The sequence below is a fragment of the Somniosus microcephalus genome, chromosome 6 (assembly GCF_052327205.1).
Source record: "Somniosus microcephalus isolate GS21.2 chromosome 6, FLI_Smic_1.0, whole genome shotgun sequence".
Taxonomy (NCBI): Eukaryota; Metazoa; Chordata; class Chondrichthyes; order Squaliformes; family Somniosidae; genus Somniosus; species Somniosus microcephalus.
Window position 1 is genome coordinate 260,416,337 of NC_140992.1, and position 27,204 is coordinate 260,443,540.

Consider the following 27,204-nt stretch of genomic DNA (forward strand, 5'->3'; position numbering starts at 1 on the left):
CCACACTGGACTGTAGACCCAGAAGTCAAATCTTTATCATTTTAAGTCACCATTATGTTGCTGTTAGATGCAGGGACAGAAATGTAAAGTATTGGACAAAGACCTAAATGTCAGTAATGGTAATCTACAGAATCTCCTCAGTATAGGTACAAAGAGAGCCGACGGACAGACACAGGAGTAAGTTCAAGGGACACTGCCATCTTCAGTGTAGTCACAAGGCGAAACAGAGGAGCGTGAAGTCGTGTGATCATAGAATTCTGCAGCACAGAAAGTGGCCATTGGGCCCATCATAACTGTGCCGGCTCTCCGAGAACCATTTAGGCCTCAGCAAAGGTCCCGGCAGATTGGAAAACTGCTAATGTAACACCCTTATTTAAAAAGGGTAGTAGGCAGAAGGCTGGAAACTATAGACCGGTTAGCCTAACATCTGTGGTTGGTAAAATGTTAAGAGTCCATTATTAAGGAGACAGTAACGGGACATTTGGATAAACATAATTTAATAGGACAAACTCAGCATGGTTTCATGAAGGGGAAGTCATGTTTGACAAATTTGCTGGAGTTTTTTGAGGAAGTAACATACAGGGTGGATAAAGGGGAACCAGTGGACGTAGTGTATTTAGACTTCCAAAAGGCATTTGACAAGGTGCCACACAAAAGATTATTGCTCAAGATAAAAAATCACGGGATTGGGGGTAATATTCTGGCGTGGGTGGAGGATTGGCTCTCTAACAGAAAGCAGAGAGTTGGGATAAATGGTTCGTTCTCAGATTGGCAACCAGTAACTAGTGGTGTTCCGCAGGGGTCAGTGCTGGGTCCCCAACTCTTTACAATCTATATTAACGATTTGGAGGAGGGGACCGAGTGTAACATATCAAAGTTTGCAGATGATACAAAGATGGGACGGAAAGTAGTGAGTGAGGAGGACATAAAAAACCTGCAAGGGGACATAGACAGGCTAAGTAAGTGGGCAGAGATTTGGCAGATGGAATACAATACTGGAAAGTGTGAGGTTATGCACTTTGGCAGGAAAAATCATAGAGCAAGTTATTATCTTAATGGCAAGAAACTGGAAAGTACTGTAGTACAAAGGGATCTGGGGGTCCTGGTGCACGAAACTCAAAAAGTTAGTATGCAGGTGCAGCAAGTGATCAAGAAGGCCAATGGAATGTTGGCTTTTATTGCTAGGGGGATGGAATATAAAAACAGGGAGGTATTGCTGCAGTTGTACAAGGTATTGGTGAGACCGCACCTGGAATACTGCATACAGTTTTGGTGTCCATACTTAAGAAAAGACATACTTGCTCTCGAGTCAGTACAAAGAAGGTTCACTCGGTTAATCCCGGGGATGAGGGGGTGGTCATATGAGGAGAGGTTGAGTAGATTGGGACTCTACTCATTGGAGTTCAGAAGAATGAGAGGCGATCTTATTGAAACATATAAGATTGTGAAGGGGTTTGATCGGGTGGATGCGGTGAGGATGTTCCCAATGATGGGTGAAACTAGAACTAGGGGGCATAATCTTAAAATAAGGGGCTGCTCTTTCAAAACTGAGATGAGGAGAAACTTCTTCACTCAGAGGGTGGTAGGTTTGTGGAATTTGCTGCCCCAGAAAGCTGTGGAAGCTACATCATTAAATAAATTTAAAACAGAAATAGATAGTTTCCTAGAAGTAAAGGGAATTAAGGGTTACGGGGAGCGGGCAGGAAGTTGGACATGAGTCTAGGTTCGGAATGGTCATGGCCCTGTGGGTAGTGGAGTGGGCCCAGGGGCCGTGTAGCCTGGTTCTGCTCCTACTGTGTTCTAATTCTGTGTTAGATTTCAGGAGATGGTTTTATTCCTGTTCCTGGCTGGGGTGGAGATCGCCTTTACAGAAGGTAAATACTGTAGAAAATATAGGGACAGAGTGATCTCCTGGAAGAATTTCGATCGCCTAGCTGGGTCGGAGAGGAATTTCCCAGATTTTTTTCTCCCAAATTGGCCATTGGGTCTTTATCTGGTTTTTCGCCTCTCCCGGGAGATCACATGGGTTCGGGTGGATGCACAGTGATAGAAGATTTGAGGTTAGGATCAGATCAGCCATGATCTTATTGAATGGTGGAGCAGGCTCGAGGGGCCGATTGGCCTACTCCTGCTCCTATTTCTTATGTTCTTATTTCCTTACCCTTTCCCACTACCCTTTTAATTATTCTCCCCATGTATTTATCTACTTCCCTTTTAAAACCAACTTTGGCTTCTGCTTCCATCACGGTTTCTGGTAGGCCATTGCATTTCCTAACAACCCACTGCATAAAAAAAGTTCTCCTACCCGCTCCCTCCATTCCTTTGTTGAGGATCTGTATTTTCTGCTCTCCAGTTACTGACTCACCTGTCAAAGGAATTTGTTTTTCCCTATTTGCCTCACCAAAACTGATCATAATTTTGAACATAACCATCAGATCTCATCGTGACCTTCTCTGCTCGAATGAAGAGAGCCCCAGTTTCTCTCATCTCCCCTCTTAATTAAAGCTTCGCATTCCTGGTATCATGTTAGTGAATCTCTTCTGCATCCTTTCAATGCCTTCGATATCCTTCCCAAAGTAGGATACCCAAAACAGAGGAGGCTGAGGGGAGACTTAATTGAGGTTTATAAAATTATGAGGGACAGGAAGGACCTATTTCCCTTAGCAGAGAGGTCAATAACCAGGGGGCATAGATTTAAAGTAATTGGTAGAAGGATTAGAGGGGAGTTGAGGAGAACTTTTTTCACCCAGAGGGTGGTGGGGGTCTGGAACTCACTGCCTGAAAGGGTGGGAGAGGCAGAAACCCTCATCACATTTAAAAAGTACTTGGATATGCCCTTGAAGTGCCGTAACCTACAGGGCTACGGCCCAAGAGCTGGAAAGTGAGATTAGGCTGGAAAGCACTTTTTCGGCCGGCACGGACACGATGGGCCGAATGGCCTCCTTCTGTGCCGTAAATTTCTCTGATTCTATGAAAATGGGACACATTATTCTAACTTAAGCTTAATCAATGATGTGTACAGGTTTAACAATACCTATTTACTTCTGTAATCAGTGTCCCTATTTATAATAGCTATAATCTCATAATGGTTTTTTATATTACAGCTTCATCAACTTGTCTTTCCACTTTTCAAGATTTGTTTATCTGAACCCCTAAATCTCTCTGTTTCTCACACACTAAATGGTAAAAGTTCCCATGTCCTCTCCTTACTCTCACTTCCAAAGTGTATCACCTCACATTTCTCACACCATTGTGCAACGCTGGTTAACGATGAGGTTCTTTCCCAATTTTCTCACCCCCCCCCCTCTCCTGAAGATGTTGGGGTGCAGTTCCACAATTGCCTATTCTTACATTGGGAGGTGCAGCACTGGAAAAGATTCTGCCTGGGAGGTGGAGGATTGTATGGAAGGAAGGGTTATCGAACTCAAAAGAATCATACTGCACAGAAGGAGGCCATTCGGCCCATCGTGGCTGTGGCGGCTCTTTGAAGCAGCTATCCAATTAGTCCCACTCCCCTGCCCTTTCACCATAGCCCCGCAAATGTTTCCTTTTCAAGTATTTATCCAATTTTCTTTTGAAAGTTACTACTGAATCTGCTTCCCCCACCCTTTCAGGCAGTGCATTCCAGCTCATAACAACTCGTTGCATAAAAAAGATTCTCCTCATCTCCCCTCTGGTTCTTTGCCAATTACCTTAGCTCTGCGTCCTCTGGTTACCGACCCTCCTGCCAGTGGAAACAGTTTCTCCTGGTGTTAAAACCCCCCAAAAATTTTGAACAGTTCTATTAAATCGCCCCTTAACCTTCTCTGCTCTAAAGAGAACAATCCCAGCTTCTGTAATCTCTCCACATAACTGAAGTCCATCATCCCCGGAACCATGCCAGTAAAACTCCTCTGCTCCCTCGCCAAGGCCTTGACATCCTTCCTAAAGTGCGGTGCCCAGAATTGGACACAATACTCCAGCTGAGGCCTAACCAGTGATTTATAAAGGTTTAGCATAACTTTCTTGCTTTTGTACTCTATGCCTCTATTTATAAAGTCAAGGATCCCACATGCTTTTTTAACCACCTTCTCAACTTGTCCAGACTCCTTCAAAGGTTTCTCTATGTAAAATAGCTTAGAACAAACCAGGTAGAATAAGGAACATTGCAACAACCATTTACACTTCTATAGCACTCCTCACGTACTGAGAAGTGCCTCAGAGAACTTTATAAGGCGGTGGCATAGTGATTAGCAGTGGTGCCTCACAGCGCCAGGGACCCGGGTTCGAATCCGGCCTCGGGTGACTGTCTGTGTGGAGTTTGCACATTCTCCCCGTGTTTGCGTGGGTTTCCTCCGGGTGCTCCGGTTTCCTCCCACAGTCCAAAGATGTGCGGGTTAGGTTGATTGGCCATGATAAAAATTGGCCCTTAGTGTTTGGGGGGGATTAAATATGTGGGGTTATGGGGATAGGGCTTGGGTGAGATGGCAGTCGGTGTAGGGACCGGGATGCTAGGGTTTGGATGATCAGCCATGATCTCGTTGAATGGCGGAGCAGGCTCGAAGGGCCGAATGGCCGACTCCTGCTCCATGTTTCTATGTTTCTATATGGAGACTGAGCAGAGGGGGAAAAAAATGGAGTTAGGAGGGCGTACCTTTGGAGGTAGGGAGAGAGGCAACAAGGCAGAGGTGCTGGGAGAAGGGTCGCCACAGTGGCTGAAGGAGAAAATGCAGCTGAGCGCCTCTCACTGCTGGAGGTCACTTTGCACCATCCTCCCGCCCACTGCAAATTAAACTCAGTAATAAGGAGGCCCCATTGCAATTGAATAGCGAATGGTGGTCATTCCAATGATTGCAATCCGGGTCGCACCCTCGCTGCTCCATTCGGCTCTGCTTGTTGGGTAATGACCAATCCAATTTGCTTTTGTTTCTTACAGGGCTGCTCCTGTTTTAATGCAGTTAGATAAACTGCTCAATGCACAGCTCAGAAAGCAGTGGGGAACGGGCATCTCCTTCACTGCATGGAATTAAAAAAGCTGTTTAGGAGCCTTTTTATTTGCTGGGAACTAAATGTGAAAAAGCGGCTCTGCCTCGGTCTGTAATCCATCACAACGGTAGGAGCAAATGTTGAAAAATTGTCACTTTGTTTGGATAATTTATTAAAACACTGCACTGTGAGTCCTGGTGGCTGAGGTGATGAATGCACCGCCCAGTAGAGCACTGAGCCTTTCAGACCAGGGAGGTTTAATCCTCCTCTGATGGTAAGGGCATTACACTTGGACTCATAGAAACATAAACATAGAAACATAGAAGATAGGAGCACGAGTAGGCCATTCGGCCCTTCGAGCCTGCTCCGCCATTTGATGAGATCATGGCTGATCATCCAAATTCAGTACCCTGTCCCTGCTTTCTCCCCATATCACTTGATCCCTTTAGCCTCAAGAAATATATCCAACTCCTTCTTGAATATATTAAATGAATTGGCCTCAACTGCCTTCTGTGGTAGAGAATTCCACAGGTTCACCACTCTATGGGTGTAGAAATTCCTACTCATCTCAGTCCTAAATGGCTTACCCCTTATCCTTAGACTGTGACCCCTGGTTCTGGACTCCCCCGCCATCGGGAACATCCTTCCTGCATCTAGTCTGTCTAGTCCTGTTAGAATTTTATAAGTTTCAATGAGATCCCCTCTCATTCTTCTAAACTCCAGCGAGTATAAGCCCCATTGACCCAATCTCTCCTCATACGTCATTCCTGCCATCCCAGGTATCAGTCTGGTGAATCTTCGCTGCACTCCCTCCATCCTTCCTCAGATATGGCGACCAAAACTGCACACAATACTCAAGGTGTGGTCTCACCAAGGCCCTGTACAACTGCAGCAAGACATCCTTGCTCCTGTACTTGAATCCTCTCGCTATGAAGGCCAACATACCGTTTGCCTTCTTAACCGCCTGCTGCACCTGCATGCTTACCTTCAGCGACTGGTGCACAAGGACACCCAGGTCTCGTAGCACATCCCCTTTTCCCAATCTAGTGCCGTTCAGATAATAATCTGCCTTCCTGTTTTTGCCACCAAAGTGGATAACCTCACATTTATCCACGTTATATTTATCGGCCTTCAATGCCGTCAATTTCCCTAACACCATTTCCCTACAAATACTGATTTCATTCAGTTCCTCCCTCTCATTAGACCTTATGTTCCCCGACATCTCTGGGAGGTTATTTGTGTCCTCCTTTGTGAAGACAGAACCAAAGTATGTATTTAGTTGGTCCGCCATTTCTTTGTTCCCCATTATAAATTCCCCAGATTTTGACTGCAGGGGACCTACGCTTGACTTCACCAATCTTTTTCTCTTCACATATCTATTGAAGCTTTTACACAGTTTTTATGTTCCCTGCAAGCTTACTCTCAGACTCTATTTTCCCCCTCTTAATTAATCCCTTTGTCCTCCTTTGCTGAATCCTAAACTGCTCCCAATCCTCAGGTTTGCTGCTTTTTCTGGCCAATTTATATGTCCTCTCCTTGGATCTTATGCTATCCCTAATTTACCTTGTTAGCCATGGTTGAGTCACCTTTTTTGTTTTATTTTTATACCAAACAGGGAAGAACAAATTCTGTAGTTCATCCATGCGATCTTTAAATGTTTGCCATTGCCTATCCACCGTCAACCCTTTAAGTAACGTTCCCCAATCCATCCTAGCCAACTCGCGCCTCATACCATCGTAGTTTTCTTTATTTAAATTTAGGACCCTAGTCTCTGAGTCAAATACTTCACTCTCCATCTTAATGAAGAAGTCTATCATATTATGATCGCTCTGACCCAAGGGACCTCACACAAGATTGCTAATTAATCCTTTCTCATTACATAATACCCAATCTAAGATGGCCTGATTTCTAGTTGGTTCCTCGACATATTGGTCCAGGAAACCATCCCGTATACACTCGAGGAATTCCTCCTCCACAGTATTGTTACTAATTTGGTTAGCCCAATCTATATGTAGATTAAAGTTAGCCATGATAACTGCTGTGCCCTTATTGCACCCATCTCTAATTTCCCGTTTAATGCCATCCCCAACCTCAGCATTACTGTTTGGGGGTCTGTATACAACTCCCACTAACGTTTTCTGCCCCATGGTATTTCTCAGCTCTACCCATACAGATTCCACATCATCAGAGCTAATATCCTTTCTTACTATTGTGTTAATCTCCTCTTTAACCAGCAATGCTACCCCACCTCCTTTTCGCCTGTCTTTCCTGAATATTGAATATCCATGGATGTTGAATTCCCAGCCTTGGTCACCCTGGAGCCATGTCTCCGTAATCCCAATTATATCATATCCGTTTACATCTATTTGCGCAGCTAATTCATCCACCTTATTACGAATGCTCCTCGCATTAAGACACAAAGCCTTCAAGCTTGTTTTTTTTTAACACTCTTAGACTCTGTGCCAGTCTGGGGAGCAGGGAAATCATACTCCCAGCTGGAAAATATGAGTGTGTTTGCGCATATTTGCTTGCGTGTGTTTTTTTATTCATTCATGCAATGTGGGAGTCTTATTGCCCATCCCTGATTGCCATTGAGAAGGTGGTGGTGAGCCGCCATTTCAGAGGGCAGTTAACCACATTGCTGTGGGTCTGGAGTCACATATAGGCCAGACCAGGTAACGATGGCAGGTTTCCTTCCCGAAAGGGAATTAGTGAACCAGATGGGCTTTTACAACAATCTGGTAGTTTCATGGTCACCATTACTGATTCTTATTTAATTAACTGAATTTAAATTCCCCAGCTGCCGTGGTGGGATTTGAACTCACGTATACCAGATCATTAGTCCAGGCTTCTGGATTATTAGTCCAGTAACATAACCACTGTGCTACAGTGTGTGCGCTTGTCTGGACATTGGGGGAGGACAGGATCGGGGCTGGCTGTGCTGCCTCTCAAAGTCAAACAACGTGCCCACACTTACTGAAGGATGGGTATGTAGTTCAGGTAGCGAAGGGTAGGCGGTGCCTGTGAAAGCCTCTCCCAGCCTTTGGAACATGGAGGGGAGAAATTTGAAGAAGAAAAGTGGGAATAAAACACATACCCATGTGCAATTTAAATAAATCAAATTGGAAGAGTTTAAGGCCTAGAAATTCAGTGGCCTGCGCCACCAGTTTGCGCCCAAAGAGGGCTTTTGCACCACTGTGCAAACCTACTGCGATATTTAGCGGGGCGCTAATGGCGGCGTTAGCCATTAGCGCTGCGCCGCCACCGATGACGTCATCGGTGTGCGCAGCGCCCCGCTGGCCATATTTGGTTGCTGCCACCTCCCCCGCGCCGGCCGCAAACAGCGACCGGTACACGGGGCCTACCTGTGCCGGTAGCGGGGCGATTTAAGGTGGAGGTGCGGCCGGCCGCTTTTTCGGCGGCCGCCTGCCTGCACCTCCTTCCCCGGCCTCCTACACCCCCCCCCCCCCGCGGCATTGCCGGCTGTTTCCAGAGAGCCCGGCACTTCTCCTTGGTGCCGGGCTCATTTGCCGGCACTCGCGAGCGGGGATCGCGCTGTTGCAGGCACCTCCCCCTTAAAAATTAGAGGAAGGCCTGCAGTACCGCAGGCTGCCGTGCCGCAGCGGGTGGCGCTGCGGCACTTTACACGCCGATATTCAGTTTCAGCGCCCCAAGCGGGGCGCCGAAACCCTTGTTTAGCGGCCGGCTTCAACTTGGGGCGCTGAAACTGAATTTCCCGCTGGCGCAAGTGGCTCCGCGCGCAGCGGTAATTCCGGCGCCCAGGCGAGCTGGGCGCCCAAACTGAATTTCTAGGCCTAAGACTTCCAAATGAATGTATGTCTCCATTTTAAGCCTTTCTTCTCTTTCATCAAGTTTGGCTTAAAATGGTAGTAAAAAATGATGGGGGCAAAATCAGAATTTGAATTGAATGTAAATCCTGGACCATGGTGTACGCGTGATGGGTTTTGAGAGCGAGGGAGAGGTCACGCAGGGATTTGGACAAGACTCTTCAGAAAAAAACAAGATCATATTAAAAGTAAAAGGTTGAAACTCTGTTTTTTGGGAAGCAAATGAGTTGAGATTTAGATGTTGAATGGTTAAATAATGGATCACAAGGAAGATCCACTATAAAGCAGAGTGCAGGTCTCAACAGACAAGCCCTGATCAGCTGAATAACTCCCACGTTGCATGCTTAAAAGGAATCCCAAGGGGGAAAAATTGAGTTGCACCCCCTTTGGGGCGCTAACTTCGGCGGGGCGCTACTTTTAGCACCCTGAAAAAATTAGCACCCCCACGGCCAAAATTGAGTGGTAGTGCCCCAAGAGGGAAGCGGGGCGCTACTGGAAGCGCCCCACCTCCCCTTGGGGCGCTGCGAGGAGGGAATATCGTGGCACGTCGCGCCGCGGTATTGCAGGCCTTCCTCCTCTTCTTAAAGGGGCCCAGCTGGGCCACCGGGATCGGAGTGCTGGCAAAAGAGCCGGGCTCAAGAGAAGTGCCGGGCTCACGGAGCGCAGCCGGCACTCTGCAGGGAGTGGGGTGGGGTGGGGGGGGTGCTCAGGAGGCCAGGGACAGCAGCGGAGGCAGGTGCTGGCAGGCAGCCAGCAACAAAAATGGCCACCCGGCACCTCTCCTTTAAATAGCGCCGCCACGGCCGCAGGTAGGCCCCCCTGACCCCGTCGGACATAGTGTCCGGCGGTAAGTCAGGGGGCGCTACCAAAGATCGCGGCTGGGGAGCGAGTGGGGCACTACGCACGGCAATGACATCATTGCCAGCGCCGCAGGGCGCTGATGGTTACCGCCGCCGCTAACCTCCAGCTGAATTTCGCGGGAGACGCTGGCGGCTTTTAAAGGTGGTTTTTGGGGGGCGTGGACTCGGAGCTGGAGGTGCTATTTCAGTCTGTCCTTCTGAAATTCTGGAAATTCCCCTTTTCCCGGTAGTTGGCATTTTACCTGCACTGGAACATGTAACCAATCTAAAAATTTGCCAAGGCTTTATGTCCGCTAAATAGGTCCCAATTTTTTCTATTCTTACCGTTCTCTAGTCAGGCTACCTGCATTCTCGGTATTAAGACTACTTCTCATTGAGCCCCTTAACAATCGGGACCTTTTCATAGAATCGTAACTTCTGGCACCGACATCTGCAAAACAACTAACACATTTTACTAGCATTACCCTCAGTAACCCCAGTGTCTCGACTATCGCAGCCTCCTTCACCCCCATATTACCCTGCGCGTCTGCCCACAGTTGGATCTCCCGCCTCTCGTCGCATTTTCTTGTGTGGAAAATTCAAAAATAAGCAGGGAGCTCAGAGGGAAAAACGGTTTTGTTAAAAAGAGAGGGGGGTGGAGACGGCAAATTAATGATGTGGCGAGCAAGGCAAAAGAAAGAGGAGGCTTCTAACTCTTATTAGTTTCTTGTCATCGTTCCACAACCTATTTTTAGTTCGCAGTTCTGCCACCGTGGGGAAGTGTTAATATACCTCAGACGAATCGTCAAGTTTCAGAGGCGGCTGCTCAGAGACTCGCCGGAGATGTGCTCGAACTTCCTCTTCATCACTTTCATCATACGAGTCATCAAAGTCATAGTAATAACCTAATTAGGAACAGTGGAAGCAAAGCGACAGAATAACTGACAATGCAGCCTGACAGTGTGCAAATACGCGCTGCTGTATCAGCACATTCATCCCGGGCAACGCAGCCCAATTAGTTCGTTTCAATCCTTCAATTAACTAACGATAACCCAAGCACACTCGCACACACTCTGAGGGGCCCCGGGCAGAGCGTCTTTCTAAATATAGCCCATTGAATCAAGTACCACGGCGCCTCCAAATGAAAATCTGATTTTCAAAAAGGTTCAAGTGGCTGCAAGGATGAAATTGGGCCTCTGCTGGCAAGTGAGTGGGTAAAGTGTTGGGGGATGCTGAGCCACACAGACCAACGAGAGCCCCAGCGTCAGTCTCTGGACTATGTGAGCTGACGTCAGCCTGAGTGCTTTTCCAATGGGTGCCCAACGCCGTGGGTCAGGAAAGGGGGTGGCCGGGGGGGGGGGTAGAAAAAAAAGAAAAGAGCCATTCCCGTTCCTCATCATGATCACTGCCCCAAGATGCTGCCAGTGGATTTGTCCCAGGACTCCTCTCAAGTAGGAAGGTCTGAGCAAGTTCAGGAGGATCTCAAAGGTAAGCGGCGTTGAAAACATTTTTTTTTTTAGGTACCATCAGATCTTCAGGCTTGGGGGATATCGATGGGGCCCCCTGCTCTTCAGCTGAAAGACCTGCAACTGTACTTGCTGGCAAAAAGCCCCACCAGGGACTGGGGCCTGTGCCAAGGGTGCAACTGGGCCCTACTACTAATAGGCTGGGGAGACATAAATTGGACTGTAAGTGGGCCCGGACAGTGGCAGTGTACTTTGGGAACGAATCACCAGGACTGAGTGAGGCCAGGCCCAAAAAAAAAACAGCTCCATATTCCCCAGAAACCAGAATAAATCAACAACAACTTGCATTTATATAGCGCCTTTAATGTTGTAAAATGTCCCAAGGCGCTTTACAGGAGTATCAGAAGACAAAATAATTTGACACTGAGCCACATAAGGATAAATTAGGGCAGGTGACCAAAAGCTTGGTTTTAAGGAGGGTCTTAAAGGAGGAGAGAGAGGTAGTAAGGCAGAGAGGTTTAGGCAGGGAATTCCAGAGCTTAGGGCCCAGGCAGCTGAAGGTACGGCCACCAATGATGAGCGATTAGAATCAGGGATGCGCAAGAGGGCAGAATTAGAGGAGCGCAGATATTTCCGGGGAGGTTTGTGGGGCTGAAGGGAGATTACAGAGATAGGGAGGGGGCGAGGCCGTGGAGGGATTTGAAAACAAGGATGAGAATTTTGAAATCGAGGCGTTGCTTAACTGGGAGCCAATGTAGGTCTCAGTGAGCACAGGGATGATGGGTGAACGGGACTTGGTGCGAGTTAGGACACGGGCAGCCGAGTTTTGGATGACCTCAAGTTTACATAGGGTAGAATGTGGGAGGCCAGCCAGGAGCCCGTTGGAATAGTCAAGTCTAGAGGTAACAAAGACATGGATGAGGGTTTCAGCAGCAGATGAGCTGAGGCAGGGGCGGAGCCCATGCACTATCGTTAATGTAGAATCAAAGTTTTCTTTCCTTGGAGCAGAGGAGGCTGAGGGGAGACCTTATTGAGGTGTATAAAATTATGAGGGGCCTAGATAAAGTGGATATAAAGGACCTATTTCCCTTAGCAGAGGGGTCAAAAACCAGGGGGCACAGATTTAAAGTAATTGGTGGATTTGAGGGGAAATTTCTTCACCCAGAGGGTGGTGGGGGTCTGGAACTCACTGCCTGAAAGGGTGGTAGAGGCAGAAACCCTCATCACATTTAAAACGTACTTGGATGTGCACTTGGGATGCTCTAACCGGCAGGGCTACGGACCAAGAGCTGGGAAGTGGGATTAGGCTGGATAGCTCTTTGTTGGCCGGCGCAGACACGATGGGCCGAAATGGCCTCCTTCCGTGCTGAAACTTTCTATGAAAGTGCTGCGCTATCACAACAAAACGCTTGAACAATTGAATGTATTGCGCTACACCCCCGCCCCGCTGAGATTCACCTTTCTCTTTTGCCTCTTTCCGTTTCTTCTCCTCGAGGTCCAGCTTGCTTACCAGCCTCCTGTGTCGGTGTAGAAGTTCGTCGTAGATGTACATGGGGCCTGGCACCCGCGGCGGGCCGTGAGACTGCCTGTAGGCGGAGGCCGACTTGTGCAACAAACTCATGTCACTGTACTGCCCGGGGAAGGGCAAGGACATCCTCTGCTGGCTGAGGATGGACTGGGCGGATTTCTCCAGCTCGGCGAAAGGGGGTCCGTAAGAATGAGGGTGGGCAGCGTGCTCCAAGGAGCCAGGGCCGCGGAGCGGCGGGTACTTCTCGGGGATTTCCCGTCTCTTGACGCTCTCCTCGTGGTTGTGGAGCTTCTCCATCTTGATTAGCGGGCCCGGCTGCCGGTGCGAGTCGTAGTGACCGGCATAGTTGTTCAGCAGGTGGTGATCGTGGTTCTTGCGGGCCTCGGTGTGGTTGTCCATCAGGGTCACCGGGTTCCACAGGACGGCCGGGCTGGCATGGTGCTCCCGGTGCTGTGGTTTGGGGGAGATGAGGGGCGGAGGGGCTCCCAGCTGCTGGGGCTGATCCCTGATGCAGAGCTCATGGTGACTAGGCCCAGACCGGCTGAGGGGAATAACAACACAAAGGAAGAAAATCAGCGTAATACACACAGGTAAATGTCTTCCCGCTTGTGGGGGAATCCAAAACTGGGGGGGTCTTATAAGATAGTCACGAATAAATCCAGTAAGTTCAGGAGAGACCTCTTTACATTCTATTTACAGCACAGAAATAGGCCATTCAGCCCAACTGCTCTATGCTGGTCATTATGCTCCACACAAGCCGCCTCCCACCCCTCTTCGACTACAACAACAACAACTTGCATTCATATACCACCTTTAACATAGTAAAACGTCCCAAGGCGCCTCACAGGAGCAATTATCAAACAAAATTTGACACCAAACCACATAAGGAGATATTAGGACAGGCTTGGTCAAAGAGGTCGGTTTTAAGGAGCGCCTGAGAGGAGGAGAGAGAGAGGCAGAGAGGTTTAGGGAGGGAATTCCAGAGCTTAGGGCCCAGGCAGCTGAAGGCACGGCCACCAATGGTGGAGCGATTAAAATCGGGGATGCTCAAGAGGCCATATCTAATCCTATCAGCATATCTTTCTATTTCTTTCTCTCTCATGTACTTATCTAGTTTCCCCTTAAAGGAATCTATATTATTCGCCTCAATTACTCCATGCGATAGCAAGTTCCACATTCTAACCACTCTTTGATGAAGAAGTTTCTCCTGAATTCCCTATAGGATTGGTTTACCCAGACAGCGGTTAGAATGTGGAACTCACTACCACAGGGAGCAGTTGAGGCGAAGAGCGTAGATTCTTTTAAGGGGAAGCACGATAAGTACATGAGGGAGAAAGGGAGAGAAGGCTACTGGGGGAGCCCTCTGAATTCAAATCTCGGTGATACTCCCCCCGATTGAAATCGGAAATGATATTCCTTCTGAATTTAAATCTACAGTGATATTCCTCCTCGACTCCCCAGGTTCGATTTCTCTAATAAATGAGGCAAAGGGAAAGAAGGAGATAGTGAGGTGAAAAAAGGTGGGGGGTCGGGGGTGGGATGCACCCTCCCCTTGACTGGATAGCCAGACGCCATGGGGGACAAATTGAGTCTTGCCCCCTTTGGGGCGGTAACTTTGCCGGGGCACTAAAAGTAGTGCCCCGGCGGCCGAAATTGAGCGGTAGCGCCCCAAGAGGGAATCGAGGCGCTACTGGAAGCGCCCCGCCTCCTCCTTGGGGCGCTGCGAGGGAATATCGCGGTGTTTTGTGCCACGTTATTGCAGGCCTTCCTCCCCTTCTTAAAGGGGAGAGGCCTTGCGCAGCGCGACCCGGGGCCCAGCTGGGCCACCGGGGATCGGAGTGCTGGCAAAAGAGCCCGGCACTCAAGAGAAGTGCCGGGCTCATGGAGCGCAGCCAGCACTCCGCGAGGGGAGGGGGCGGGTTAGGAGGCCGGGGACAGGAGCGGAGGCAGGTGCTGGCAGGAGGCCAGCAACAAAAATGGCCGCCCCCGCACCGCGCCTTAAAATAGCGCCACCCCGGCCACAGGTAGGCCCCCCTGACCCCGTCGGGCATAGCGTCCGGCGCTACATCAGGGGGCGCTGCCGAAGATCACGGCTGGGGCGCGAGCGGTGCACTGGGCGACGACGTCATCGCCAGTGGCGCAGCGCCGCGGGGCGCTAATGGTTAGCGCTGCGGGGCGCTAATGGTTAGTGCCGCCGCTAACCTCCTGCTGAATATTAGCAGAGGCGTTGGCGGCACCATGCCCGGGCGCTAGTTGCTTTGCACCCCGTTTTTCTGAATTTCTCCCCCCCATGTCTTTTAAGTACACGGGTGAAGAATGGATGCTCGGATGAGGTACTGGAAGGCAGCACTCGCGTGACCTTGCCCGAGCATGGCCTTGCATCTTCAGGAGGGGGGGAAGGGAAATTAGAAAGCTGATTAGGATGGCATGTCTGTGCTGTTTTCGAGAGGAGCAGCAATAATGACAGTGATCAGACGCTGCCTAGTTTAGGCATTTAGTTATTCCTTCCTGTGAGGGTCTCATTATTGAGCCCCAGGCCAGTAATGATAATGGCGCCTTAACAAAGCCAGGTTGTTACTTCAGCTGCAGTGCATGAAGCCAAAGAACATGACACGGACATGAGTGGAGACCAGCTGCCACATTCAGTTGCCCAACTGCACAGGAGGACATCTTTGCTCCAAATTTTTTTTTGTTGTTGAGGTGATGCACACGCATTAACACGAGTTAACTAAGCAACCGTTTCCCGTGTACCCACAAATTACAACGGCCTCGCCATCAAAAAGACGTCACCCGACAACTTGGCCCGTTAAAACTTTGCTTCTTCTAACTTTGAAGGATAAAATAATTACATGGGGTGGGGGGACGGTGTCACAAATTAAATACGGAGTGAGTTCCCTGGAATATTCACAAGGCAGATTACAACTTTATCCAGTTAGGACTGCTCATGGAAATAAAAAAATTTTAAATTACATTTGATAAGGAGGCTTTAAGTATCCAAAATATATGAAGCCTTTTTAAAAGGAAGACTTCGGGAAGCCCCAACAAAGGTTAAGTAACTGGTACAATCTCCTTACAGATACTCTCATTCTCAAACTCACATCATTACGACACAATGTCATATTTGACTAGTTATAAATGCTGGCTTTTAATAAGGAGCAGATTAACCTTGTACCCCCCCTCATAAGGGTTGAAAGCAGCTATTGCACAGTTCTCCAGGGATGTTGCAAACGAACCCCACCAGGCTTTGTTTCTTTATATATTTGCGTGGATGCCAGGTGGCTGTGATGCCCCCATGGTCAAACAGCCTACTTAATACTGTCGAGACTCAAATATTGGGAACTGGTCAATACATCACACTGGTCCCCCACACTCTCTGTTCCACTGGCTCCGTCCGGCCGCCCGTGCCTCCTTCCCCTCGCTTCAGCCCACCACAGGCAGCTGTGCCCACAGCCCCTCTTCTCCTTCAAGACCCTTTTTTAAAACCCACCCATCTGACCAATCTTTTGGTAACCCCTCGAAACCTTTCCTTCTGCTGTGGCTTGGTGCTTGTTTTCCTTTTGCCTCTGTAAAGTGTCTAGGGATGCTTGTTTATGTTAAAGTTGCTATTTAAATCTAAGTGATTGCTGGTGTTGGTATGACACCATCTCCACCTTTAGGCTCCCCAGACATGTCAGAGCTTCCATTGACCTCCCCCTGATCCCACACACTTTTAATGTGTAAATGCTCAGATATAAAGTTCCACTCCAGAGGCTTGAGCACCAAAATCTAGGCTGACACTCCCAGTACTCCTCTTCTTCTTCTTAGGCAGTCCCTCGGAACCGAGGATGACTTGCTTTTAATGTGGAAGCAAGTCATCCTCGGTTCCGAGGGACTGCCTAAGAAGAAGAGTAGTACTGAGGGAGCGCGGCACTGCCGGAGGTGCCGTCTTTCAGATAAGACATTAAACCGAGGCCCCATCTGTCCTCCCATGGCACTATTTCGAAGAAGAGCAGGGGAGTTCTCCTCGGTGTCCTGGCCAATATTTATCCCTCAATCAACATCACTAAAAACAGATTATCTGGTCATTATCACATTGCTGTTTGTGGGAGCTTGCTGTGCAGAATTGGCTGCCGCGTTTCCTACATTACAACAGTGACTACACTTCAAAAATACTTCATTCACTTTGGGATGTCCTAAGGTCGTGAAAGGCGCTACATAAATGCAAGTCTTTCTTTTCTTACAATCCTACATTTGATCCCCAGTCCATGGTGTGCTGGCTGACTCTCAGCAGGAGTCACACCAGGGGCACTATCGTGGGCTCCCTCCTCCTGCTCGTCAGTGACCCCTGCTGGAAAGTGCACATGTATGTGAATGTCAGCTGAGGTCTTGGCTGTGATGCCCACCACGGTAGGACAGCCGGCCAACACTCGCCGTCTTGGCTCACACATAAGGGACGCAAGGCTTGGACTGGATACCGGACAACTACCTGTGCCCGTGGATCCGTACCCAGAAAGTCAGTGTCTTCAAGAGAGAGAGAGAGAGGGAGGGGGGAGGGACGGACAAACGTTTGGTGGGGCAAAAAAGAAATGAGGAGAAAATTAGATCATTAAAATTAAGTGAAATAAATAAGAAGTTTACTTAAATCGCTAGAGGACAATATTTGGCCAGCCAAGGAGAATTGTACCACATCTCTGGTAGGATCTGGAATGCACTGCCTGAAAGGGTGGTGGAGGCAGACTCAATCGTGGCTTTCAAAAGGGAGTTGGATAAGTAGCTGAAGGAAAAAAATGTTTCAGGGCTACGGGGAAAGGGCGGGGGGAGTGGGACTAGCTGAGGTGCTCTTGCAGAGAGCCGGCACGGGCTGGACGGGCCGAATGGCCTCCGTCTGTGCTGTAACCATTCTATGAGCCTGAAGTGAAGGTTAAAAGACTCTTTCTGTACCCAGTTATGAAGCTGCAAGTGTATTCTGTGAGGAGAGCAATTACACCTCGTCTTTCTTTGCCTTCCGTAAGCAGATTAGATTCATCAGCTCAACTGTGTCCAGCCACCATTATTCTTCCGTCACCATTTCATTTAAGTAGACAGTTGCAAAGAGGCTTTTTTTTAATGTTGAGAACAATGCAATTATCAGCTGGCATTAGACAGACGAGGCAGGATATCATCCGTTTCCTGAACACGAGTCGAGTATTATTATAAATATTAATTAGAAATCACCTAAATGCCTCAAAAGCAGCTGGGGGCGTTCGGGTTATTATAAAGCTTTTGAATTGCACAACCATCCCCTCAAAAGACAGAGAGAGAGAATAAAGTGAGAATCCCAGATCCCAGCCCCTATCGCACCTGATTAGCCTGCTAAGCTGAGAGAGAGATAAAAAAAAAACCTGACAATAATAAATCATCAGAGGCAGGCTGCCCGTGTGAGCAATGCTTAATCATCCGGCAACGGACTGAACAAACAGGCGTCAGGAAATTTTATTCAGTGCAACCCCTGTGGCTTCAGGATGTGAATACAATTACCTTTTCAGTCTCGCTCATAGTTGTGTCAATAGAGAGAGAGAGAGCGAGAGAGTAATTGTAATACAGCAGCTTGCAAATTATGGTGACCTCTGCTCTCCATAAAGTGTCATATAATTATCAGTGTGGTTATCTACATATAATTTGTCATCCAACATACTGTTAAAAACCCAATTTAACTGTAATCGCAGCTAGTGTACGGATCTGTACTATCATCCTGGCTTTGCATACGAGTCCATTATCTGTGAGCACTGAATAGCTGGACTGTCACGACACACAGACAGATCATTTAAAAATATGGCAGTCTTTGTAGGATTGGAATGCTTTAATTTGACAATCAAGCCAGTAGAACTGCTGATATTGCAATGCTATTATGACAAAGTTCTTGCCTTCAATCTTCTCCCCCTCGCGCTCGAGGTGCTAGCTAATACGGAGGCACCATTCCACAGGTAAGAGAAGCCCTCCTGTACCACGGCAAAGTGGCCATTCTTCACGTGCGTGTCGAGGCAAAAAATGTCGGGAAGCAAAGTCACCCACAGAGGGCATCATTTCCAAACCCCACATCCAAGCCCCGGCACGTTTCAGCAGGACGACGATTGTGAGCAGGAAGTCATCAAAAAGGCTAATGGGATGTCGGGCTTTATTTATTTTTTCTTTATTCATTCACGGGTTGTGGGCGTCGCTGGCAAGGCCAGCATTTACTGCCCATCCCTAATTGCCCTCGAGAAGGTGGTGGCAGTGAGCCGCCTTCTTGACCCGCTGCAGCCCGTGTGGGGAAGGTGTAGTTTGGTACAACTGAGTGACTTGCTAGGCCATTTCAGAGGGCAGTTAAGAGTCAACCACGTTGCTGTGGGTCTGGAATCACATATAGGCCAGACCGGGTAAGGACGGCAGATTTCCTTCCCGAAAGGACATTAATGAACCAGATGGATTTTTACGACAATCCGGTAGTTACATGGTCACCATTACTGATACTAGCTTTTTATTCCTGATTTATTTAATTAACTGAATTTAAATTCCCCAGCTGCCGTGGTGGGAGTTGAACTCATGTCTCCGGATCATTAATCCAGGCCTGTAGGGGGTTGGGAATCAAAAGTGATGCTTCAGTTGTACAGAGCCTCGGCCAGACCCATTCTGGGACAGTTTTGGGCACCGCACCTCAGGAAAGATATACTGGCCTTGGAGGGGAGTGCATCGCAGATTGACCAGAATGATACCAGGGCTTATAGAGCTAAATTATGCGGACAGGTTGCACAAACTTGGCTTGAATTCCCTTGAGTTTAGACGGTTGCGGGGTGATCTACTCAAGGTATTTAAAATGACAAAGGGTGGATACAGAGAAACTATTTCAGCTGGTGAGGGAATCCAGAACAAGGGAGCATAATCTTAAAATGAGAGCACTTCATCTTAAAATGAAGCACTTTTCACACAAAGGGTAGTGGAAATCTGGAATCCCCGCCGCCCCCCCCCCCCCCCCAAAAGGCTAAGGATGCTGGGGGTCAATTGAAATTTTCAAGGCTGAGGTCGATAGATTTATGTTGGGTAAGGGCATCAAGGGTTATGCAACAAAGGCGGGTAAATGGAGTCAAGGTACAGATCAGCCATGAGTGGCGGGACAGGCACGATGGGCCGAACGACCTGCTCCTGTTCCAATGTAACCCTGGCTGATTTTTCATCTCCCTCAGGGGCACGGAGACCAATCTGTAGCGCCCCCAACTGTTGAGAGCAACTAAACTCGCAAAAAAAACCCCCAAGGATTAAGCTTAAAAAAAAAATTACATTAACACGGCGGTGACCAATGTTCCCGCTAAAGTGCACGCGCGCACATGGCTGCGCGGTAATCGGAAATGTCCCGCACAGGCCGCTCCCCGGCTTTTACACTGGAAATACCGCACGCGCGCAGAAATTTGAAGGGACCGCGCATTAAAAGAAACAGGCCGCGCGGGACAGAGCACGGCTCACAGGGGACATTGGCGGTGACTTCCTATGGTCTCCACTATTTTCAAATTGGGTGAACCGTAGAGACCTGAAGCTGCATGCTCGCACCCATCCACCAACCGTCTGACATCACTCGCCAGGCAGTGGGTGGCGGGGCGGGTGGGGGCAAGGATCTATTACATTCTTTACCACATCTATCATTGTACCAAACCCAGAGAAAGAGCGTTGGCGCCAGCCAGGGATTGAGGAGATGCTGCATCAACTTTTTTTTTCTAGACTTACATAATGATTTCACTTTTAAAATAACGTCAGAGGTGAGGCTTAAGTGCCTTTTTGTTTAACTGCCCCTCACCCCCCCCCCCCACACCCTGGAGAAAATCATATCGCCTCTTTAACTGAGCATCAATCCAAGACTGTCAGTATTCATCATCTGAACACACTCTATCAAAATGTCCCAGCCTTTGACAGCAGGCTTTCATTGTTTTTGCAGACCCCTGAACAAAGCTGGTAGCTGCCGCTTCCTTTTATTGCACCTCATAGAATCAGACAGCACAGGAGGTGGCCATTCGGCCCATCGTGCCGGCTCTTTGAAGGAGCTTTCAGATTAGTCCCACTCCCCCTGCTCTTTCCCCACAGGCCTGCACATTTTTCCTTTTCTTCAAGTATTTATCCCATTCCCTTTCGACAGTTACTATTGAATCTGCTCCCTCCACCCTTTCAGGCAGCGCATTCCAGATCTTAGCAACTCGTTTGGTAAAAGAAGTTCTCCTCATCTCCCCTCCGGTTCTTTTGCCAATTGTGTCCTCTGGTTACCAACCTTCCTGCCAGTGGAAACAGTTTCTTCCTCTTTACTCTATCAAAACCCCTCATAATTTTGAACACCTTTAATAAATCTCCCCATCAGCCTTTGAAACACTGAAAACTAGGGAATGAAACTTATAAAATTCCAACAGGACTAGACAGGCTAGATGCAGGAAGGATGTTCCCGATGGTCGGGGAGTCCAGAACCAGGGGTCACAGTCTAAGGATAAGGGGTAAGCCATTTAGGACAGAGATGAGGAGGAATTTCTTCACCCAGAGAGTGGTGAACCTGTGGAATTCTCTACCACAGAAGGCAGTTGAGGCCAATTCATTAAATATATTCAAGAAGGAGTTAGATATAATTCTTAAGACTAAAGGGATCAAGGGATATGGGGAGAAAGCAGGGACAGGGTACTGAGTTTGGATGATCAGCCATGATCTCATTGAATGGCGGAGCAGGCTCGAGGGGTCAAATGGCCTACTCCTGCTCCTATCTTCTATGTTTCTATGTTTGAGGAATATCAAGGTGCAGGCTGGATTTTTCTTTTTTCAGGGACGAGGCGTTTTGTCTGCGTGTATTTTTGTTTGAATTTCCCCCATCTCTTGCGGGGGGCGCAATTACAGATACCAACCAGTTACCTCATCCAAGTGAGCGCGGACCTGAGCGGGAGTGGCAGCAGCAGCATAAAGGGAGAGGCGGAGAAGGCCCAGGACAGAGCGCGGGCCTGAGTGGAAGCAGAGGCAGCATAAAGCGGCGATTCAAAAAAACCACAAGGAGTGATGTCACAAGATAGCTGGTAACTGATTGGTTGGTAAAGGGCACACCGTTTTTTTTCTCTTCAAGTTAGGGGCCGAGGTTAAATAGCTGGTTAGGGACAAAGCAGGAGCTTGGAGATTAGTAGCTGTTAATACTATATTAAATTAGTAACTGTTAATGCTATATTATATTAATAACTTGAATTAGATACATCTTAGTCTTAAGTTTCTGTAAAGTTAGTTAATAGTCGAATAAATAAAGGACAGCTCAGTCATGTGGAATGCACATCCTGTGCCATGTGGGAACTCCAGGATGCTTTCCCTGTCCTGGACAACCATGTGTGCAGGAGGTGTCGTCAGCTGGAAGAGCTCGAGCTCCGGGTTTCGGAACTTGAACAGCCGCTGGCGTCACTGCGGTGCATCCGCGAGGCTGAGAGCTTTGTGGATAGCACGTTTCAGGAGGTGGTCACCCCCGCAGCTAAGGAGCGTGCAGGCAGAAAAGAGGAACAGGCAGGTAGTGCAGGAGTCCCCCGAGTGCATCGCGCTCTCCAACCAGTATTCTGTTCTGAGTACTGGTGAGGGCGATGGCTCCTCTGGGGAGTACAGCCAGAGCCAAGTCCACGGCACCACGGGTGGCTCAGCTGTACAGGGCAGAAAGAGGAAGATAGGGAAAGCAATAGTGATATGGAATTCAATAGGGGAACAGACAGGCGTTTCTGCGGCCGCAGATGTGACTCTAGGATGATATGTTGCCTCCCTGGTGCCAGGGTTAAGAATGTCACCGAGTGGCTGCAGAACATTCTGAGGGGGGAGGGTGAACAGCCAGAGGTTGTGGTCCATATCGGTACCAACGACACAGTTAGACAGAGGGAGGAGGTCCTGCAGGCAGATTTCAGGGAGCTAGGAAAGAGATTAAAAAGCAGGACCTCAAAGGTAGTAAATAGTTCGGGTGCAGTTGAGGTACATTCCCACTAGGGGGAAAGGTAGGGCAATTAAAGTCAGGGCTCTCTGGATGACAAAAGAGATAGACAATATGATAGAAAAAGAGCGCTTATGACAGATGTCAGGTCGATAATACATCTGGGAATCAGGCTAAATATAGAATATTCAGAGGAGAAGTGAAAAAGAAAATAAGAGGGGCAAAGAGAGGCTATGAGAATAGAATGGCAGCTAACATAAAAGGTAATCCAAGTCTTCTATAGGCATATAAATAGTAAACAGGTAGTAAATGGAGGGGTGGGGCTGATTAGGGACCAAAAAGGAGACCTATGCATGGAGGCAGAGGGTATGGCTGAGTTACTAAATGAATACTTTGCATCTGTCTTCACCAAGGAGGAAGATGCTGCCATAGACATAGTGAAGGATAAGGAAGAGGAGATACTGGATGGGATAAAAATTGAGAGAGGAGGTACTAGAAAGGCTGGCTGTACTTAAAGTAGGCCCAGATGGGATGCGTCCTAGGATGCTGAGGGAAGTGAAGGAGGAAATTGCGGAGGTACTGGCCATAATCTTCCAATCCTCCTTAGAAACGGGGGTGGTGCCAGAGGACTGGAGAACTGCAAATGTTACACCCTTGTTCAAAAAAGGGTGTAAGGATAAACCCAGCAACTACAGGCCAGTCAGTTTAACCTCGGTAGTGGGGAAGCTTTTAGAAACAATAATCAGGGACAAACTTAACAGTCACTTGGACAAGTGTGGATTAATTAAGGAAAGCCAGCACAGATTTGTTAAAGGCAAATCGTGTTTAACCAACTTGATCGAGTTTTTGGATGCGGTTGATGAGGGCAATGCAGTCGACGTGGTGTACATGGATTTCCAAAAGGTGTTCAACAAAATGCCACAAAGTTGAAGCCCATGGAATAAAAGGGACAGTGGCAGCATGGATACGAAATTGGCTAAGTGACAGGAATCAGAGAGTAGCGGTGAACGGTTGTTTTTCGGACTGGAGGAAGTGGTGTTCCCCAGGGGTCGGTACTAGGACCACTGCTTTTTTTTAAATATATATTAATGACTTGGATGTGGGTGTACAGGGCACAATTTCAAAATTTGCAGATGACACAAAACTTGGAAGTATAGTGAACAGTGAGGACGAGAGTGACAGACTTCAAGAGGACATAGACAGACTGGTGGAATGGGTGGATGAAATTTAACACAGAAAAGTGTGAAGTGATACATTTTGGTAGAAAGAATGAGGAGAGGGAATATAAACTAAAGGGTACAATCCTAAAGGGGATGCATAAACAAAGAGACCTGGGGGTATATGTGCACAAATCGTTGAAGGTGGCAGGGCAGGTTGAGGAAGCATACGGGATCCTAGGCTTCATGAACAGAGGCATAGAGTACAAAAGCGTGGAAATTGTGATGAACCTTTATAAAACACTGGTTCGGCCTCAACTGGAGTATTGTGTCCAATTCTGGGCACCGCACTTTAGGAAGGATGTGAAGGCCTTAGCGAGGGTGCAGAAAAGATTTACGAGAATGATTCCAGGGATGAGGGACTTCAATTACTTGGATAGACTGGAGAGGTTGTTCTCCTTAGAGCAGAGACAATTGACAGGAAATTTGATAGAGGTGTTCAAAATCATGAGGGGTCTGGACAGAGTAGATAGAGAGAAACTGTTCCCATTGACGAAAGGATCGAGAACCAGAGGACACAGATTTAAGGTGATTTGCAGAAGAATCAAAGGTGACATGAGGAGAAACTGTTTTACGCAGTGAGTGGTTATGATCTGGAATGCACTGCCTGAAAGGGTGGTGGAGGCAGATTCAATTGTGGCTTTCAAAAGGTAATTGGATAAGTACCTGAAGGAAAAAAACTGCAGGGCTATGGGGAAAGGGCGGGGGATTGGGGCTAGCTGAATTGCTCTTGCGGAGAGCCAGCACGGACTTGACGGGGCGAATGGCCTCCTTCCGTGCTGTAACCATTCTGTGATTCTATGATAAGCGCCCACTCTTCAGACCTGAGCCTCGAAAATGTGGCGACAGTGAGGTTATTCGACGGGCTGACCTTTACATTCTTGGCCACTTCCGTACCACCCTTTCTCCAGATGTAGCTACAGGCTAACATGACACAGTTCGGACAGTAATTTTGTCTGGCCATTCCTCAATGTGGCTTGGTGTTGTTCCTAAGGGGAAACGAACGTGCTGGGGCAGAATCTTTGATTCGGATGATTGGATGGTGGGTGGGGGGGGGGGGGGCTAATTGGCCAAAAGCTGCATTCTCAGTCAAAAGAAAGACTTGCATTCATATATCACCTTTCACGACCTCCGGGCTTCACAGCCAATGAAGTACTTTTTGAGGTGTAGTCACGGTTGACATGTAGGAAACGCTGCAGCCAATTTGCGCACAGCAAGCTCCCACAAATGGCAGTGCGATAATGACCAGGTAATCTGTTTTTAATGATGTTGATTGAGGGATAAATATTGGCCAGGACGCCGGGGATAACTCCGCTGATCATCTTCGATATAGTGCCGCGGGAACTTTTATGTCCCCGAGAGCGCCTCGGTTTAACGTCTCATCTGAAAGACGGCACCCTCCGACAGTGCAGCACTCCCTCAGCACTGCACTGGAGTGTCAGCCTGGCTTTCTGTGCTCAAGTCTCTGGAGTGGGACTGTGAACCCACAACCTTCTGACTCAGAGGTGAGAGCGCTGCCCACTGAGTCACTAGCTGTCAAGCAAAAGAGCCATTTCATCATCAGCCCTCTTTCTATTACTATTCATGTCAGAAATTATAGGGAGAAAGCATCATAGGCTCATAAAACATGGATGGGATACAAGAAGCATCTTCAGAGCTGATTTCAAAGGGAGGTGAGGATGGTTGGCTCCGACTGCCACAAGTGAAACGAGCTCCGGGACTCTCCGTCTAATCCCCAGCGGATGCACTGATAAAAAGCATTTTATGTGCTCTTAACTCGTGGCGACTGAAACACAAGACATAAACTGCCAGGAGCACACTTCCCTTGTGACCGGTTACAGCCTTTAGTTGTGGCTGACCTTTCTAAAATTTCATTAAGCTGAAAGCCCCCAAGGATTCCATTTTGCTATCTATCTATCTATCTATATACTGTATATATATATATTTCGGAAAACGGCTCCTTTATTCTCCCTTCAAACTATTTTTTTGTTTGTTTAAATTCAATTGCAAATACCTTGGTTAACAGATTGCCGGGATCCTAACCCAATGTCAATAGCTCTGCGAACTGTTGCTTTTTGGCAAATATTCACAGAGGCGTGCAGGAATCTGGCTGGCTCTTCTTGAATGGCCCTGCTGCTCCAGTGGCTACCGGCGCGCAAAAGGTGACATTGAATCTATTCCCATGACACACTAAGATTCTGCTACAGTTTACAGGAAACACTTTATTATCCGGCACCAACGGGACCAGCGTGGTGCCGGTTTATCAAAAAGTCCGGATTACAGAGCGGTATAGTTTAAAAGGTACGAGAACTCCGTACACAGCAACAAATCCAGGCTTCCCTGTTGCTTAGCAACATGTGCAGGAACTCCGGCCACAGAGCAAGCGTCCCTGTTGCTTAGCAACAAGTGCACGAACCCCAGTTACACAGCCACAGATCCAGGAACTGCCACCAGTATGAAGTAAAACTTACCTGAACCTACTCCTAAATTTTGCCGGTTAACAGAGATTTCCGGTTATTTAGGTGCCGGTTAAAAGAGAGTTTCCTGTACAATGAAACTATTTAATGCAGAATTGCAATGTTTAGTAAACTTAGGGGTGAAATTTCTCTCAAGCTAAGCTACTCGATGAAAGGTCCTCCTGGCCACTATTTAAACTCACTGGTTAGTCTATCTGAGGTAAATGGGTTAACAAATGAGTTAAAGTAGCACGTGGAGGAATTTAATATGAACGCGTTAATTATCAACACGGCTAAGAGCAATTTCATCCCCTGGGGAATTTTATCTCATGCGAGAAACACATTTCAATGATATTAATGACTTAGATGAAGGGGCTGAGTGTAACGTATCCAAGTTTGCTGATGATACAAAGTTAGGTGGGAAAGTAAGCTGTGAGGAGTACGCAAAGAGGCTGCAGAGAGATATAGACAGGTTGACCGAGTGGGCAAGGACATGGCAAATGGAATACAATGCGGGGAAATGTGAAGTTATCCACTTTGGTAGGAAAAACAAAAATCTAGAACATTTTTTCAACGGTGAGAGACTGGGAAATGTTTGCACTCACGAGTGACCTGGGTGTCCTTGTACTGTACATGAATCACAGAAAGTTAACATGCAGGTACAGCAAGCAATTAGGAAAGCAAATGGTATGTTAGTTTTTGTTACAAAGGGATTAGAGTATAAGAGTAAAGAAGGCTTACTACAATTATACAGGGCATTGGTGAGGCCACACCTGGAGTACTGTGTACAGTTCTGGTCTCCTTACCTACGGAAAAACATACTTGCCTTAGAGGGAGTGCAGCGAAGGTTCACTCGACTGGTTCCTGGGATGAGGGGATTGCCCTATAAGGAGAGATTGAGTAGACTAGGCCTATATTCCTTAGAGTTTAGAAGAATGAGAGGTGATCTAATTGAAACAAATCAAATTCTTATGGGGC

General features: G+C 47.9%; 1 protein-coding gene across 3 annotated transcripts in view; it reads right to left on the reverse strand.

Annotated features, from left to right (window-relative positions):
• The window catches only part of gse1b (Gse1 coiled-coil protein b), a 692,985-nt gene that overhangs the window by 27,227 nt on the left and 638,554 nt on the right, over positions 1–27,204 (reverse strand). For all 3 annotated transcript variants that reach the window (XM_085991808.1, XM_085991807.1, XM_085991809.1), the window contains 2 exons: positions 12,577–13,187; positions 10,445–10,557 (listed from right to left, as the gene is read on the reverse strand). In XM_085991808.1, the coding sequence (XP_085847934.1) occupies positions 10,445–10,557; positions 12,577–13,187 (724 nt within the window). The remainder of the gene's footprint in view (positions 1–10,444; positions 10,558–12,576; positions 13,188–27,204) is intronic.